Source organism: Amblyomma mixtum, chromosome 3 (genome assembly GCF_055824585.1).
Source record: "Amblyomma mixtum isolate Tamu chromosome 3, ASM5582458v1, whole genome shotgun sequence".
In the NCBI taxonomy this organism is placed as follows: Eukaryota; Metazoa; Arthropoda; class Arachnida; order Ixodida; family Ixodidae; genus Amblyomma; species Amblyomma mixtum.
In genome coordinates this window covers 153,348,254-153,365,043 of record NC_143014.1, presented here as the reverse complement: position 1 = coordinate 153,365,043, position 16,790 = coordinate 153,348,254, and the positions used below count along the sequence as shown (strand labels likewise).

Sequence of the window (16,790 nt, the reverse complement as noted above, 5' to 3'; positions counted from 1 at the left end):
GGTACGTTTTCATATGAGCCAGTCCAGCTGCCATAGATCGAAGCCCATGTAATTGAAAGTTGATCGCCTGTATCCATGGGCGTCCGGAAGAGGGGGGGGGGAGCGGTTGCCCCCCCCCCCCCCTCCCTGGAATTACGGATATTATTTATGCACTAGTTCCTTTTCGGTGCTAACCTACCGCCGCCTCCATCCCTGGACATCGCCCCCCCCCCCCCCCTAGAAAAAGCTCTGCGGACGCCCTTGCCTGTATCTGTTACATAATGCAGTTGTTGCGTCATTCCCGCATCGTACGCCGCGAAAGTCGCCTCGCGGTGATAGTTTACACCGTTCCGGCATTCGTTCAATGCGCGTACAATGTCGATGCCGGCCAGAAAAACAAGACTATATATACACTCTATCGGTGCTTGTATGCCGCTGTGTTCGGCGACTTCTGGCGGGAAGCGCCCATGCCAAAGCCAGCACGCTTACAGGCTACGTGATTTTTGGTGCGGTTGTTGGCACTGTTCGATCGCCGCTGCGACGCTCGCGCGAACGACCCTAAAGCGCGAAAACGAAACTATGCCGCGGGATACGGCACAAGCAGCACTCTACGAGATGCGGTTGAGCGGGTTGGCTCCAACGGTTTTGTTTCTGCCATCCGCTTTATTCTTGTAACCTGCACCTTAAAATACACAATTTCGAGATTCCAATAGCCGATGATTCTAGAGGATTAATGTGGCCACTGCGATAACAGCGAAGAAGAGCACGCGTACCGCAGCTTCGCACGCTCTACGCATGCTCCCTCTTCGCTGCTAAAACCCTTTCGCAGACAGCTACTCAGAAGTAGAATCGACATTTGAGCTAGTTGGTATAGCATCATAGAAAAAATAGCACACTCAGTAAGCGCTTGTGTTGTGTGGTCTTTCTTGTGCACTATTTTTTCCATGACAACTGCTCAGGCTAACCGGACTCATCGCAGAGCGTTTCTGAAGTTTTGCGCATGCAGAATGATCGTAAGAACCACACAGTCTTGCTAATTCCGGAGAAGGATATCGTGCACATGTCATAATAATAAAGAAAAAACTGCAGGCATCGATGCACAATTTTTTTTCACGCTAAACATTCAGCTACTACATTTCTTGGCTGTTACTTTTTTTTCTGTTCACAGTCCTATGAAAATCTCTGTAGCAATGTTCTGTTCCATTCGACGCTCTGCTTTTAGCAGCTATGTGGACACATATGAGTGCATACTCAACTCTCACTTTAGACTGTACATGCATATGTGTAGCCCAAAAATTGAACTTCATATTGTCTCTGGTACTTTAAATAAAATAAGTGAGGTTTTGCTGTATAATGAGATCAAATCATCTTTACAAAATTAAATCGCACCTTTATGATTCAGCACATTAGCATAAAAAAAAAATCATATATTTACATATATCAGACTTCACCCCCTTTCCTGTCAGCTAAGTGGCAACAGCAAATGCTGCGAAATGGAGGGAGAGGGAGGAGTACATGGCCCATATAGAGGCATTCTCTCCCAGATGCACACAAAGCTCATACATCACCACCTGGATGACATGACCACAGATGTCATGCATACTCAAGAATTCTGATTCTATGGCTGCAGCTAAGGTTTTCAGCCAGATGCATGTGTAACGGGGTGAGCTGGTACAGGTTGACCGCTTGCAACATAGAAGTAATCACTAGCAAAATGTGTCGCAGTATGCGCACTGACAATTGCAGCTGAACTGGCTTTTATTGCAGTGTGAAATGTGTAGTAGTCATTGAAAAAGAAAATAAGTGAAGCATGTATTGCACAAAACAACAAAAAAAAAATTCATTCAGCAGGTGAACATTATGAGAACAAAGAATAACTGCACAAAAAGGACGGGACAAGAGAGAAGAAGAACCACATGGGACAAGTACAGACTAACAACTGATTTATTCCACCAACACCTCCTTCCTTGGTGGTGTTGGTGGAATAAATCAGTTGTTAGTCTGCGTTTGTACTGTGTGGTTCTTCTTCTCTCTTGTCCCGTCCTATTTGCGCAGTTATTATTTGTTCTCATAATGTCGTACCAACTAGCCCCTCACCGCACTCTTCCAGCAGGTGAATGTGAGAGTTTTCAATTGCAAAGTGTATATATTTGCCGATCCTAATTTATCTTTAAGAAAGTACTCTACAAGCTATAATCACTCGAAAATTGATGGTCTACAGAATCTTTCACCGAAAATGTGGTAATTTCTTAAATAGATTTTTTTATATTAGAGTCCATCAATATAGAGCTAAAATGTTTTATTTAACGTAAACTAATATATAATATTTAACTTTTTACCAGTTACAGTAATGTGCCTTATTTATTGAGATGTAGATTAAAGCTGACCGTAATTTCCGCATCAGTTTCTAGATTTTTCAAAATGTGATTCTCATCGCGGCTGCAGCGCACTGAGTTTGGGGTGGCCAAATGGGCGAAACCACACGGGCCAGGAGCACTCGCAGCCACGTTCACGAGAGCCTACCCACCTCACTCCTCAAGCAGTTCCCACCATGGTCAATAAAGTATATTACACTTTATTCCCTACTACTGTTTTTCAAGCTCAGCCAGTGTAAAAGAGCTGTTCCTGATAAAAGAACTAATCCCAGCTAGGACATATCTCGCACAGAAAGATTACAGCAGAAGCCTTAACGCAGCTGCAATACCTGCAGGCTTTTGACTGGTATCAACTGAAAATGTAGACAGTTTAATCTGACATATCCCAACTGATCCCTCCTGAGACCACTCACGACCCTGTGGTTTCCATAGCTGGTGACCACTCGAAATCTGCCATGCTTGTGAAGTTGACCTGCTGTTGGTCCAAGACAAACATTTGGCTTTTATTATGTCATTAACTGGAACTATTTGCAACAATGTTTCAGGTGCACTTCAGTTTTGATTACAGTTTCACTTAGTTCCAGCTAGAACAATGAAGCTGCTTTGCAAGCGAAGGTGTGGCATCACATATTAGCAAACAGCTATGATTTTTTGTTTGGAACTGTTGCCAACAGATATCTGGTTGAGACCGGGTGATCTTAGTTCATATGAGCTACAAATATATGTCAAATTTCAGTTTATGATGTTTCCCTTGCAGATATGTAAGTCCATATGGCAATTACCCAGTGAAAGCGAATTATATTTCACATGAACTAGCTTATCAGCTAGTGCCTTCATGACCATATAAAAAAAATAGGTTTAAAGCTCCTTCAAGTAAGTGCTATAGTAATACAAGACCCACTTCATTTTCACTGAAAGATATGGCATCTTGATCAAGCAGAGAGATACAGTAGGGATTAGAACTGTAATGTGGGACATGGGTCATGTGATTACTTGGGCATCACAAAGCTGAACTTTTCTTATTAAATAGAAGTAGAAATAATTTGCTTATTGTTAAGATGTCAGGTTGAAAGCTCTTGACTTTAGTTGTTATCAAAGCTGCCGAGTCAAAAAACTATGTAAAGCACATATATTGTGCCCCATTAAAGGTGAGGCATTGAAAAATACACTATCAGATGAATCTGTGCTCACTGAAAAAATGATGCAGACAGCACAATAAGTGTCAACAGCCCCTGTAGAAGAATTTAAGTACCCAGATTGCAGTAGAAATCAATCATAAATCAATATGTTCAGAACAATGCTTGAAAAGTTTCAAATCAGGTCATTTATTGAGCAGAACATAAAATGTACTGTACTCGTTCTGTCTATACATTTTTGAAAAGGCATGAATGCCTGACAATGTACCAGGCCTCTTTCCTGTTCGTCTTCCATTCGCCCAATACTAAATTAAAGAATAAAAACAGTCTGACAATTAGATACATAAGGGCAAACTATATAATTACTCCTACAGGAAGCAAAAGAAGCAAAAGCTACAAGAAACAATTATTCCAGGCACAACAAATACAAATTAATTTTTCTTCTTTTTGAAATGTTACAGTCATACTGATCCTAGTGTACCGATAATGAGATTGTGATTTTGCAAGAAGTGTGCTATCAAGTAGAATTGCTTTTCATGACATGGATCCTATTTTGCCATGATTAAACATTTTCAGCCTTATCTTATTTATGTTCTTTCCCAAGATGCCATCTGGGAAAGGCTCTTTCATTCAACTTGCACGCACAAATGCACATACACACACATCTTTTTTCACTGCCAGAAGACTATGCGTGGTAATGCAACAAAACACTGAAGATTAATACTGCAATTTCAGCTGCCCCTTCAAGCCGTGCATTGATGGCACAGTAAAGAGCTCATTGTGTGATCCATCGAAGTTGGCAGGTACACATATGCCAGCGCGCTGTCATCCTGTACCTAGCTAAATTTTTTGGTTCAGTAACTTTTGATGGGAAGTAGATTTTGTTGAAAAGTTTGATTTCTATACGTTCTTTTGTGTAACTGTTTGTAAAAAAGACAATGGAAAGACCTAGAAACAGGAAAATGCAAGCACTTGATGATATAAGACAGCTATTAAAAACACATTTCAAACATTCTTCAAGCTATATTGGCCACATGGCAAACGTGAAGGAGTTGAAACAAATATTGTAATACCTTATCTAAGTGTATTATATTTGAGTTTTTATGTTGTTTTCGTTCATGGATACTAGAGCCAAGGATTTCATATTAAAGAGAAACCACGGAATCTTCAGTAATGTGACCCAAACATACCATAATTAGCTACTACTATAGTATCAGCGAATACGCGTGCTAGGATATTTGATTCAATTTACATATTCTCTTGGTTTACAGCTGCAGGAGAGAGAACTATGGTTAAGTAAAAATGCAACTCTATCTATTAGCCTCTGAAATATTTCTGAAACAGATCACTTTTTTGTGCGTCAGCTGAAATTCTATTGTCAGAAAACCATTTAATCTTATAATTTGTTTTCCTGCAACTAATGTATTGCTATCACAAAGTGTGCTTGATCTGTGAGCAAAACTGCTGTTCATGGACTGGAAGACCAAGCACCTGATGTTATCAAGCTGAAGCCATTCGCAATTAAATTTTTTTAAAGAGTATGGAAGATGAAATAGAATCCAGTGGCTTACCAGCCTCTATGTGTATTGAAAGTTTACCACCAGGTTCAGTTTGGTTATTTAATTTAATAATGAACGACCATGCAAAAAATTCTCAAGGATAGCGAAAAAGAGAGCTCAAAAGCCAAGTAGGTACAGTTTGCTTGGTAAAATTCCATGGTTCACCACATCAAAGGTTTTCAGAACACTGAGAAAGAAAGTGCAGTTAAACAATTTGTCAAATGACAAATGCGGCTCATCTGCAAATTTGTCAAGAATTAATGCCATGCTCCTTCATGTAATATAGCCTTATTCGAAAAAACAAAGAATGTTGAAAATTCTGTCATGCATTCAAATAGGAATTTTTCTGGTATTTGTGATGGAATCAATAACAGGTAAATTGTTCAGTATATCTTAATGCATTTTTTTCCTTCCCTTTAAAAGTGGCCTATACGAAAGCTTTTCAAATCATATTACAGCATTTTCCTGAAACCGATCAATCAAAAAGTGCCGAATGTTTGCAAGAGCACGATGATACCATAGTAACAGTGAAGTGGGCTTATTTCACCTGAAAGTGCACTAATCTGGCCAGATCCCCTTCGAGAGCCCCAGAAGATATGTTAAAGCAGGTAAAAGTTTTTTTTAGTGCACAAGTGGTGTTGTGTTGTGTTACTGCCATTCCTGTTGCAAGCCTGAAATATTGATTGAAATTATCAGCTTTTTATTGGTAATCGCAGTGACGAAGGCAAAAAAGTGGTTCTAATCGTTATTGGTGTGTGGAAAAAATGAATGTATGACATGAGAGAACACAGACTTTAAACATGTGGTCATTACGTGATGAAATGTAGGGCTCACTGTAGTGCTCATGAAAAGCTGAACATCAGTGCACCAGCAGAAATAAAAGTTGTAAAACAGAAAACAAAGACTGTCTGTAGTGTTGAAACTGAATGGTAAAAAAAAGACAAAAATTTATAGTAAAGCAAAAGAAATATCAACATTGAGTCATAACAAATTTAGCGTCAAACAAAGCGCATTTGAAATGGTAAAAACATCTTGGCATCCTAATAACACTCCCACATTTTAACAAGAATTGCAGAAAATTATAAATTGTGTGGTAAAATAATTATTTTGATCCACAATTTAATACTCTCCTTTGCTGCTCTGCCAATGCCAAAACTGATAAAATTTTTCTTAAAACTTGTAATACCTAGAAGCACAATTTGAAATACTTTTTGTAAAACGTGTCCATACCCCTGGATTGTAAAGTTGAGATTTCGGGGCATGGTCAAAGGTGTCTACAACTCATATTAATAAGACAGCAAGAGCTGCATTAACTCTGTCCAACATTAAAATGATCATTAAACTGCAAGTTTAAATGGCTCCAGTTGAAGGACTCATTGTGCTTCAGCAAGTTCCAGTGGTTCTCACTAAGCTTGTCCCAACAAGACATGATCCCAGCTCTTTGAATAGCACTTCAACAAATCCTGTTAACAGAAGAAAAAAGTTGGCAGTGTACAGTGTCATGAAATTGTGGCCGACCATGCGCGCGTCGAGGGCCTCATTCCAACAGCAAGCAACATACACAAATATCGACACAGCAGCAAGATTTATTAAATGAACAAAAGGTTTTCCTCGCTTCTAACCAACTTGCCAATTTCGAGTCTCTTTGTGACACTTACGGCCAAGTGAAACATGCTTTGAGAATTACTTCTGCTTGTACACATTGCTTACAAGGAGACTTATTATTGACAAAGTTGGCTTAGAACTGAAGAAAGCACATCAATTTGAGTAGTTTAGACACACAAACAAAAAATGAAACCATGGAAAATAAGCTGCAACCAATTTATTTCCTGGTTGAAGCACCGCACACAGGAAGAAATTAACCATTATTAAGATGGCTTCAATGCAAAGCAATACTGCAATTAAATTAAAAATTCAAAAGACAAGCCAGTTATGAAAGTTGTTCACGTGCCAGCATGGCTATGCTATTATAACCAGTACCCTAGTCTCTTAAAAGACGTTCAATCTCACAGGCAAGTGAATGTGTCTTAAAGGAGGGGGGGGTACACTCTATTGCCAGGCCATCTAGCATGACCTACCGACAGAATTAAGTATTCCCACAGAACACCACAGCAGTACGGCAATTCTCTAGAATGTCTTTTCTGCCACCCATGCTTTCTGCCAACACAGAAAGTGCGTGAATTCAGGCAAGACAGCTTGAGAGAAGTGGTACAAAACAATTAAGGATTCCGAACCTGCTGGCCACTTTTTTGACGTAAATTGTGGAATATATTGTGGGCTTAGGGCACAACTGCTCTTAGCTTCGGCGCGCAGGGCACACTTGGTTATGGAGTTTCCATTTTACATTAATAGTAGAATGAAACTTTGGTCACTGACCATGTCGAACATATTGATTGATATTTCAGAACCCTAACAGGTTCCTTGTTCACAATGAAGGACCAGTCATGAAAGGAGCAGCTCCTTCACTAATCATCGCAATGGCTGCATAGGCCTGGTGAAGGTTTCCGTCTGTTCTGTTGACTGTCTTCAGCATCATCTATATTATCAAGGATTCCTGGTGCAGCCACGCTTACAAATTACTTTCAGTGGCAAAGATTTCCACGTTCTCCCATGCAATTTCACGCCCTGTTTGTGCATGTTCTGCCACAGCACTTGAGGCTGTTTGACCCTTGCCGACATTGTTGCCTGGGTAGATTTCTAGCTGTCTCCTTGATGTAGACTGAATTAATCGTCGCAGGGTGAACAATTCCAGGAAACTTTGAACGAAGCAGAGCATCTTTAACTTTTGCAAGATCCCCACGCAATTTACTGGTTAGCACGTGGGCGATATTCACCTAGTGCGTTTTGAAAACTCCTGCCCTTCGTCTGGAATGCACAGGGTCATCCACTCTTAGTACGAATACGCGAGCGCAGGGTTGTGCTCTTTGGAGGGCCACTGCGTACAACATGGCCGTGCATCGAAGCGAAGTGGCAGATGACGCGAAGCACCACGTCCATGTCCAACTCCTCCTGTGCCACTTGGCTGCGATGAGCGGCCGTGTCGGGCGCAGTGGCCCTCCAAATAGTGTGGCCACGCACTCGCATGTTAAGGGTGGATGACCCTGCACATACGGAACCGCTGCTCGCTTCAACTGACGAATGCCTCAGGGACTGCAAAACCACCATGCCTGGATCGTATTTCTGACCCTGGGCACACGCTGCAATGAATTCACATTACTGACTTGCATATCCTCTGCACAAATAAGGATGAATGCTCGAAACGGATGAGTGCACAGATGCCTACTCGCCCAACCCATAAATTACGCGAGATGAAAACGTATTTTCATACGGTCGATTAATTATGACAAGGTTGTCCGGAGAAAGCTGGAGCGCCTTCGAAGGCACTGCACAAGCACGAGCACACTAGAGTCCTTTCACAACAAATCAAGCGATCACAACTTGCCACGCAAAAGCCAAGGACACATATACACGGTGAGAATGATGCAAAACGCCTGCATGACCATTGGAAACTTAACCACACCGCCTAAAACCGAAGCGCTACCCCGAAACCACTCGTCCAGGCATTGACAGAGGCCAAACAAACAAGCAAATGATGTGAAAACGGCGGCCCAAATCACATCCCACAATAAACGAAGCCAAGGCAATCCATGGGTGAAAATAACACTTTGGGCTGGCTTTTCGTTATCACGACTGTGTCGCAATAACCATTTGGCTTGGATTGCGACTGGGTCGCAATAACGCCAGCCAACTTCTGCCAATCGCTCAGCCATGCACCATGGTGGCTATACCCTTAACAAATGTTGCTGACTTGCATGCGCAGGCAAAGAAAAATTGCGTGGCAGCAGCAAAGAGGGTATAGTCAAGCTTTCCACTTACCCGCTGAGATCTATTGGCGACGCGCACGCTGAGGGTGTCTGCTGAACTTGAATAGAGTGAAATTAAGGCTTTCACACCTCGCTTATTCTATCATGTGTTCTTCGGGACACGAGTTGCTGAATTTACACCCAGTGCACGCAAGCACTCAGCACAAATTCTTGCGCAGGCACGCTGTCTCTGGAGCGAATTTCTCACAGCGCTGCCGCATTTGTGATCAGTTCAGGATGCACACTGTGGCGACTAACTGGTGTTGGCTCGTAGCTTCTATTGGCCGACCTAAACGACGTTATAACTTTTTGGTTTCGGTTCCAGAAGTTAAGGGGTCGACCTATACAACGTATCAACCAATGTGCAAGTAAATACATACAGTACTTTAATGAATGTGGGCTTAAAGAAAAACGCTGTGCACGCCTACGGAGCGGGCCTGGTATTCGCATTAAATGTCGCGCATCACAAAACTCACCTGCGACTCAGTTCACAACTCCGGGACACTTCTCTACCCACTAGAAATGCATGCAGGAGCCGAAGAAATAATAAACGATTAAGCAAAAGTAAAATCGAATTCAAAGGTGCAATGCAAAAGCCACCTGCCCACCAGAAGCACCACACACCCTCTCATACCTCCCCACTAGAAGACTGCCCACCCACACACCGTCCTCCTTGACCCACCCACCCACTTTTTTTTATCCTCCAGAAAAATTATTACATGTACGAAGCCTTAGATCTGAGTAAAATACCAATGTAATCATAGAGGGTATATACAACTGGTATCACAACTTTTTTGCATCATGTTACCTTGTTAATCTTTTGTTTTTTGCTTTTTATAGGCAGACCAGTCCTGGAGAAGGTAACAGAGCTCTATATAGCACATTCTACAACATGCAGTTGTGACTGGAAATCACTTTAGTGTCCAGCAGGCGTCATATGCTGGTGTTAAATTATTTATTTTAAATTACTGCTCTATCAACTACCATAACAGTGTGGAAATATTGCTTCGGAACTCATAACAATGTGAACACTAATGAAGAGCTTCTGCAAACAAAACTTCCACTTAGCATTGCACTTGTTCATCTTGTCCATATGTGCCCACAAGGTATCATGAATATGCAGTGGAGACTGTACGCTCTCGGAGAACATGCAAGCAGACTTTTGAAAAACAGCCCGAGCTTGGGAGCTACCAGCACATGCAAGTTTATGCTTGAAATACCTGCATAAACAGCTGGGCGCTTAATTAGCCGTCTAAATAAAGTATAACAGTACTACTATACTAGAGCTCTATAGGCATCTTTATTGCACTAAATGGTTATTTACAAGCTCTTATGAAGCACATAGCTGTAATCCAACATGAACTCTCTTTGGTGTGCTTGCTGTGAGGACAGCGAAAAGACAATGAAATTGTGGAATAGCATTCCACATTCAGAGGACACTTTATTTAAAAGTAGAAACTTCATAATGGCAGTGCTTTACCAATGCGGCCCCTTCTCCATACCTTTTTTTGCCTTGCTGCACTACTTGAGCGTGGAAAGTCTATCTATCCTACCTATACATTCTGTCACACAGCTTTCTGCCCATCAGTCTTGAGACGAAAACTTTGTGCGGAGTGGCGTCAGTGCAGCCGTGTAGTCCTTGCAGCTGGGGCCCCTCAGAAACGATGATGCATGGCTCAGCTGCAGGGCAGCATCTGGATGGGCTGAGCCTGGAAGCAGGGTGCACTCCCGCTCCAGGATTGTGGCCATGCCTTCCAAGAGCTCGTGAAACCCGAGCGACAGAGCAGCACGCCGCAGACGGTTCAACTCCTTGTAGAAGTTTGCTGTCTTCTCTGGCAGCTTCCTGGCATGCCTTAGAATCTTCTGGATGTCTGCCTGCAGGTCTGACTGGCGGATCCAGACAACTGAGTTGTGCGAATAGCTGTGCTTGTCGTTTGACTTAACAGGAAGTGCTTCGCTACCCAAAGGAGCCAGAGCTTGAGGTCCTAAGTGGTTGAGCTGCCCAAGCCATGGCACTGACTGGAGTCCTGGCTCAAAATAGGACAGCATGAGATTCGACTTCTTCTTGCTATCAGCCCAGGAATACAACATACCGTACCAGTCCTGTCCCAGTTGACAGAGGGCAGCCATACCCTCTACCTTGAGGCTGCCATGCAGCAGCACGCAGAAAGACGGCTGCTTGCCCTCATCGTTTTCCTCTTCCTCTTCGCCTGTGCGTCCTCCTGACTCCTTTGGTTCAGTGGTCCGTGCTTCTTCGGGACCAGGTACCGGGAGCACTAGGTGCCGAGATAAAGTGGGTGGATTGGCTATCTGCTGCAGCCCGAGAAAGCCACAAACCTGAAGGGTGACAACAGAAATGAGAACAGTACGTTAGCAGGAATACATAGAAAAGGAATGAGGCAACTTGCTTGAATCAAGGCACAAAGTTGGCTCCCAAGCTCACAGGGCACATAAATTTGCTATGTAAACAGCACTTTTCTGGTTACCAACTCATTCTTAAAGCTTAGAGATTTTTATGAAAAACATTTCATCCTTGCAACCATTTCTTAAACTGACACTAACACAAAATAGCAATGTATTCAGATCTGTTTTGAATATAGGTCTTTTCCTGCAAGATTAGGGCCCATAGAGATGTCATAGGCATAGACAAGCCCCACAATACTCATCCCATAGGAAAAACTGAGGAGTGCTGTAGTTTCTGTTCTTTATGAGGTGTGCCATGCAGAGCTGAAGCAAACGAGTCCCTTCCTTTTTTTCCAATGCACAAGGACTCAGCTTCATTAGCTGCATTTACCCTCTTTTCTCTGAAACTAGTCACAAGTGTAGCACCAGGCGGTCAGAGAAATCAGCACCAGCAGGCCAACTAGATGGTCAGTATGCATGCCGAGAAAAATGGGAACTGGCCTTCGCTGCAGAGAGACTTAGAGCTGCGACACTGAGATAAATTTTCTCCCCTTCCCTCGTTCGCCCTTGCCATATTTCCCTGTCAGCCACACAACTCAGGTCAAATAGTTGGAGCCTCCAATAGCCTTGACAACCACAGCAGCCATGAGAACACAATAAACGCCCGATTCTGGGCAAGGATCTATCTTCCTCAGTCATTGTGTTCTCTATGTCTGCACACCCCCTGCAGTACTAACTGCACATGCTCTTTGTGCATGGAAGCTAGGTAGTGTACATAGACTAGTAAGCCTCAGATGAGGCTCGGAAGCCCGGAAGGAACCCCTACAAAGAAAACGATACTGCATCCGAGGCAACTGCCTTTGAGTACAATGTGGGTCAAACCTCATGATGTGATATTGGTGAAATGCCACCAGTGGTACACAGCTAGACAAGGTACAAACCATCAAAACAACATAGGTAGAAGCAGAACGTTCAGTTTGGTGAGTTACATGAAAACATATGTAGAGGCTCACAAACTATAATGCCCTATCTTTTTTTTATCTTTTTTTTTCTCTAAGAACCACTTTCTACTGACAACTTACCACAACACATGAGAAGGCTTCATGTTGTTATTTTACTTACATAAAAATATAGCTGTGCCCATTGCACGCTACACACTCTTTGCCCTTTGGCTTCCCACTGCAATGCCCTCAGTTCTAGTCACAACATAAAGGATGCGGTGCGACAACAATGTTCAGCAACTCCGGCCATACATACTTTACACGCATTACCTGAATGGTGCTGGACGGGTGAACCCAGCCAAAGTCCTGCGACCTCTTCTGGGGCTCTGGCGGTGGGCAGAGACTGACAGTGGACCAGAGCTGGCCACAGCGCAGCATACCGTGAAATGGTGCATACTGTGCTTGTGCAAGGTTCAGGAAGGCTTGCTGCACACTACGGACAGACAGGCCACCTTCCGGCAGGAACAAGCGACCACCTGTTCGCTGAGCCAGGCGCCCCAAGGGACCCAGAGACGGAGGTGGGGCACCGGTGGCAGGGTGCAGGCAGACAGCATGCAACCGTCCTGGGCCCCCTTCCTCAGAGCCCCGCCAGCCGCCCAAGGCACCATCGGTAACGAGGATCACCTGTAGTTGCATTACAGCAACAAAACACTGAATAACAGTACACTGCAACCCATAGGGTTCATTTCTTTATTTCTCTGCGGAGCCGCAGGCCAGGACTGTTTGGATTTGCAATGGAAGCTCTAACCAGGTAGAGAACAAGTAACCGGTGACACACTGGTACACAAAATACAATGCTGCCAAATGAATGCGATGATAATTCTCTTTTCTGAAACTGCCAAAGCGTTTTGTAATTTGTCCATCACAGCATATGCACATACATAGCATTGTCATGCAAAAAGCGGATTATCAGTAAATAGCTGTATCCATTATCACTGCGGTCAAAAGTCTGTATGCTTACGGTGCCGATCTGCAGCAAGATGAAGAAATAATGCCAAACCTACAATTTCAAACCCTCCTAATGGCATATTATTCCTCCTCTTAGCCAAATGAAAACTTTTCAAGTACAGTTCAGATACCCTTGGAGCCCAGGCTTACGTATTTGCATTTGTACACTTGAACGTTGGCCACAAAGTCAGAAAACTGCCTCAGTTAGTACTACAAGTGCAGTCAATGAGCACTTCACATTGTTAAACTTGCTGTGTGCACTCGAAACTAATAATGTAGTCATGGACACATACAAAATAGCACTACTGCTAACAATACACAAAGCCACCAGGCAGCAACACTGGAGCACTTCACAAAGTAAATGAACTTTTTGCTTTTCAGAACAGTGCCTTTCAAGACAATGCCACTATCACTACTTCATTGCTTTCATTGTGCATCATTAGCATGGCACGGCATTGTTCCCTGTAGTGCCACTCTCACGCTGCACGCTGTAGACAAACATCTATGGGATACACTGTCACTGCATTGTTATCTTAATAATTATTTTGCCAATTCCTCATGGCATGGCATAAGGCTTCCACATAATTAATACACACTTTATTGTTTTGGTCCGGATTACTGGTAAAACGGGTATTTTTCCCAAAACTGGCATTCTGGGGTTTTTTTATGCAGACATCAATCAACGTTACATACAACCACAAAGGAAATTTCAAAGAGCACAAACACTGATGGCTTCAACCACAGATGCACGACTTGTTCCCATATATGTAAGTAAATCAAAGTTGCACCTTTCTTAATCGCCATTTTCGATATCCACATATCAGACCTCTCAATGGCAATGTCCACTATTAAAAGAGTCCCTGAAACGGTCTGTCCCGAGGGCAAGAAAAGCGAAAGACAGATTGATAGTGAATCACCCACCATCCCCTCACAAAAATTTTCAATCTAACTTACTCTAACTTATGTAGCGCTAGAAATATTGGATGGTGGTGGGCAGTACTTCTGGAGGGCAGTTGGCTTTCCCATGGCATCCTTGAATTCGATTTTGCAGTAGTTATTTGTTTCATTGCTGTGTGGGCTTCCAGTGGGGAAAGGCCTTGTGTAGGGTGGAGTTGGGGTGGGAAGGTGAGTGGCACTTATGGAGGGTGGAGACTTCACCTGCCGAGGCTTCACACAGGCGATGCCAGCATTTCTGCTACCACTGGTACTGCTATGGGAGTAAAACGGCACGCATGTGTCTAAAAGTGAGAGTAGCAGCAGCCTGTTGGAAACAACAAGGTTCATCAATTCTGAAACAAACCTGCGCTGGCATGGCAGAGCCCCACTCGTCAAGCAGCACTTGTCGTGCTCCCTGCAAGCCGAGGTTGAGATCAGTACGGTCACGGCATTCCATCTGCACTAGGGCTGATTTGAGGCTTTCGGTGTCACGTGTGAATGGAACCACCAGCTCCCACAGCGATGAGAACACCACCTGCACCATGGCAGTCAGAGGCATTTTGCATTGTAAAACGATGAAAGCATTTGTTTGCACATCGATTTCTCCACATGTGAAAACTGTCAGAACCCTTTGCACATGTTGGGTGCACTAGCTTTTGCAATGCGAAGGCTGCACATGTAATTCATTTTCGTGCACAGAACTATGATAATGTAATATGCGCATCTTTATGCTTCACATTAAGTGCTTACAATGCTCAACAGGTGTTTGACACTACTTCTAAACAGAACACAGTAGCTCATCGCAGAGTGGAAAACACCATCATCAGCTGCAGATGCTGGTCAGCGTCTCCAATGGACAATATTGCAGACATTGAGAATAACATGGATATAGACATCAACGAGCTTTGGGACCAATTGGCCAGCAAGCTTCCTACAAAGTAACTTTGGACGTGGGTGGCCATTTAATGACAGAGTACTACCAAGTGCTGCCACTTCTTGCATTGATAGCTACTAGCTATGGAGTGCCAACTCCTCTGTGTTGTTGTATCACAAGTATGATATGTATCAGATTTTCGTTGGACTGATTGTAGTCTGCCTGTTATACATATAATGAGTTTACTAGTGCAAAACAGCACCTATATTTCCTACACGCGGTGTTAATTCCGCATCCTCGATTATCACAATTTTCACGAGACTTTCACGAGGCAGCTATTACTAAAGTTTCCTACGCGTTCACTATTACGCTTATCCCACGCACTGACACAAGCAGTCGAATCATATCACAGCATTTTTTTTTTTGTTCCTTCAAAGAGCCACTGTGCACTACAAACAATCCGGCGCGGTGCGACGGGTGAGGAAAAGACAACATTGCCAGAAAACCGCAATCAGCCAAGCAACTCGGCAGCTTTATGGATGGAAAAAGAGCCCACATACCAGAGCGCAGAACTCCAGTTTACAGTGTTGTGCCATATGATCGAGGAAAGCATTGATGCCATGCACTGCGAGTTGGCGAAGCTGGAGCGATTCCGAGCTGTCAGCTGTCGTCACTGGCCGGCACATTGACAGCGAAACGTCAAGCAGGATAACAGTCGGCATGTTGCAGAACAGTGGCAGGCAGTTTTTTTTCAGACGCCACAAAATGTGTTGGAAAAATCCTAACCGGCGAGATACCGCACAAAAATTAAACGTAGCGCAGTAAACACCTGATGTTCCCGCGGAAAGCTCATTGGAGATAGCTTGGATGCATGCTTGGATCGACTACGAGCACCAAGTTTCTAAACTCTAGGCAGGGGAAATGTCTCCTGCGACGGTTACAGTGACCTAGAATTATAGTCCCTAGGGACCCTACTAGAATAGTTCACTGTAATCCGGGTCGCAATAACGATTTGGCTTGGATTTCCGTTATTGCGATCGGGTCGCAATAAAACCGGCCCCGAAAACACCGAAACTGAAAGCCGTAGTCATCATAACCGGGATACGGCCACCAGGCCGTGCTTACGGTGAAGTTACAGCATGGTCCTTCAATACTTTTGAAGGATTCTGATCTCTGATTCTAGTACGGATGTTAAAATCGCCGTGCGCTATTTTGTTCATAATCATTATCATCATTATCAGCCTAACTACACCCACTGCAGGGCAAAGGCCTCTCCCATGTCCATAGTGAACTATACCCATATGTGCCAGCTGCAGCCACCGTATCCCCGCAAAACCTAACTTTCTGCCGCACCCTGCTACGCTTGCCTTCTCTTGGAATCCACTCCGTTACCCTTGAGGACCAGCGGTTATCTTCCTTCGCATTACATGCCCTGCCCAAGCCCATTTCTTCCTCTTGAGTAGAATGAAAAGTTGGGCGAGTTCATTTTTCCACTGTTTTTCCACCCAAAATGATCTTCCTCTTTATTTCGACTAGGATGTCAATAACCCACGTTTTTTCTCTCACCCACTCCGCCCGCTTCCGATCTCGAGCGTTACATCTATCATTTTTCTTTCCATACCTCGCTGCGTTGTCCTTAAAGCCTCCGCGTTTCTGCCCCATAGGTGAATACCGGTAAGAACATGGAGGAAAAAAAACTCCATGGGTAAGAAGCTT

The 16,790-nt window shown here is 43.6% G+C and overlaps 1 protein-coding gene across 2 annotated transcripts; it reads right to left on the bottom strand.

Annotated features, from left to right (window-relative positions):
* Positions 1 to 10,193: 10,193 nt before the first annotated feature.
* LOC149352414 (integrator complex subunit 14-like) lies at positions 10,194 to 16,102 on the bottom strand. 2 transcript variants are annotated; one of them, XM_089577160.1, is made up of 4 exons: positions 15,904 to 16,102; positions 14,565 to 14,735; positions 12,587 to 12,940; positions 10,194 to 11,249 (listed from the first exon to the last, which is right to left on the bottom strand). In XM_089577160.1, exons 1-4 carry the CDS (start codon positions 15,925 to 15,927, stop codon positions 10,497 to 10,499), a joined length of 1,302 nt encoding a protein of 433 aa, XP_089433286.1. In that variant the 5' UTR covers positions 15,928 to 16,102; the 3' UTR covers positions 10,194 to 10,496. The 2 variants fall into 2 exon arrangements, with proteins under 2 accessions (XP_089433286.1, XP_089433285.1); XM_089577159.1 differs by having other exon boundaries at positions 15,635 to 16,097.
* Between the last annotated feature and the right edge of the window lie 688 nt (positions 16,103 to 16,790).

Excerpts from the sequence above, each read along its gene's own strand:
- LOC149352414 (XM_089577159.1), bottom strand. The coding sequence starts at position 15,796 with ATGCCGACTGTTATCCTGCTTGACGTTTCGCTGTCAATGTGCCGGCCA. Across the intron at positions 14,736-15,634 it reads AACTGGAGTTCTGCGCTCTG|GTGGTGTTCTCATCGCTGTG; the intron begins GTATGTGGGCTC and ends GCCATGGTGCAG. Across the intron at positions 12,941-14,564 it reads GCTCTGCCATGCCAGCGCAG|GTGATCCTCGTTACCGATGG; the intron begins GTTTGTTTCAGA and ends ATGCAACTACAG.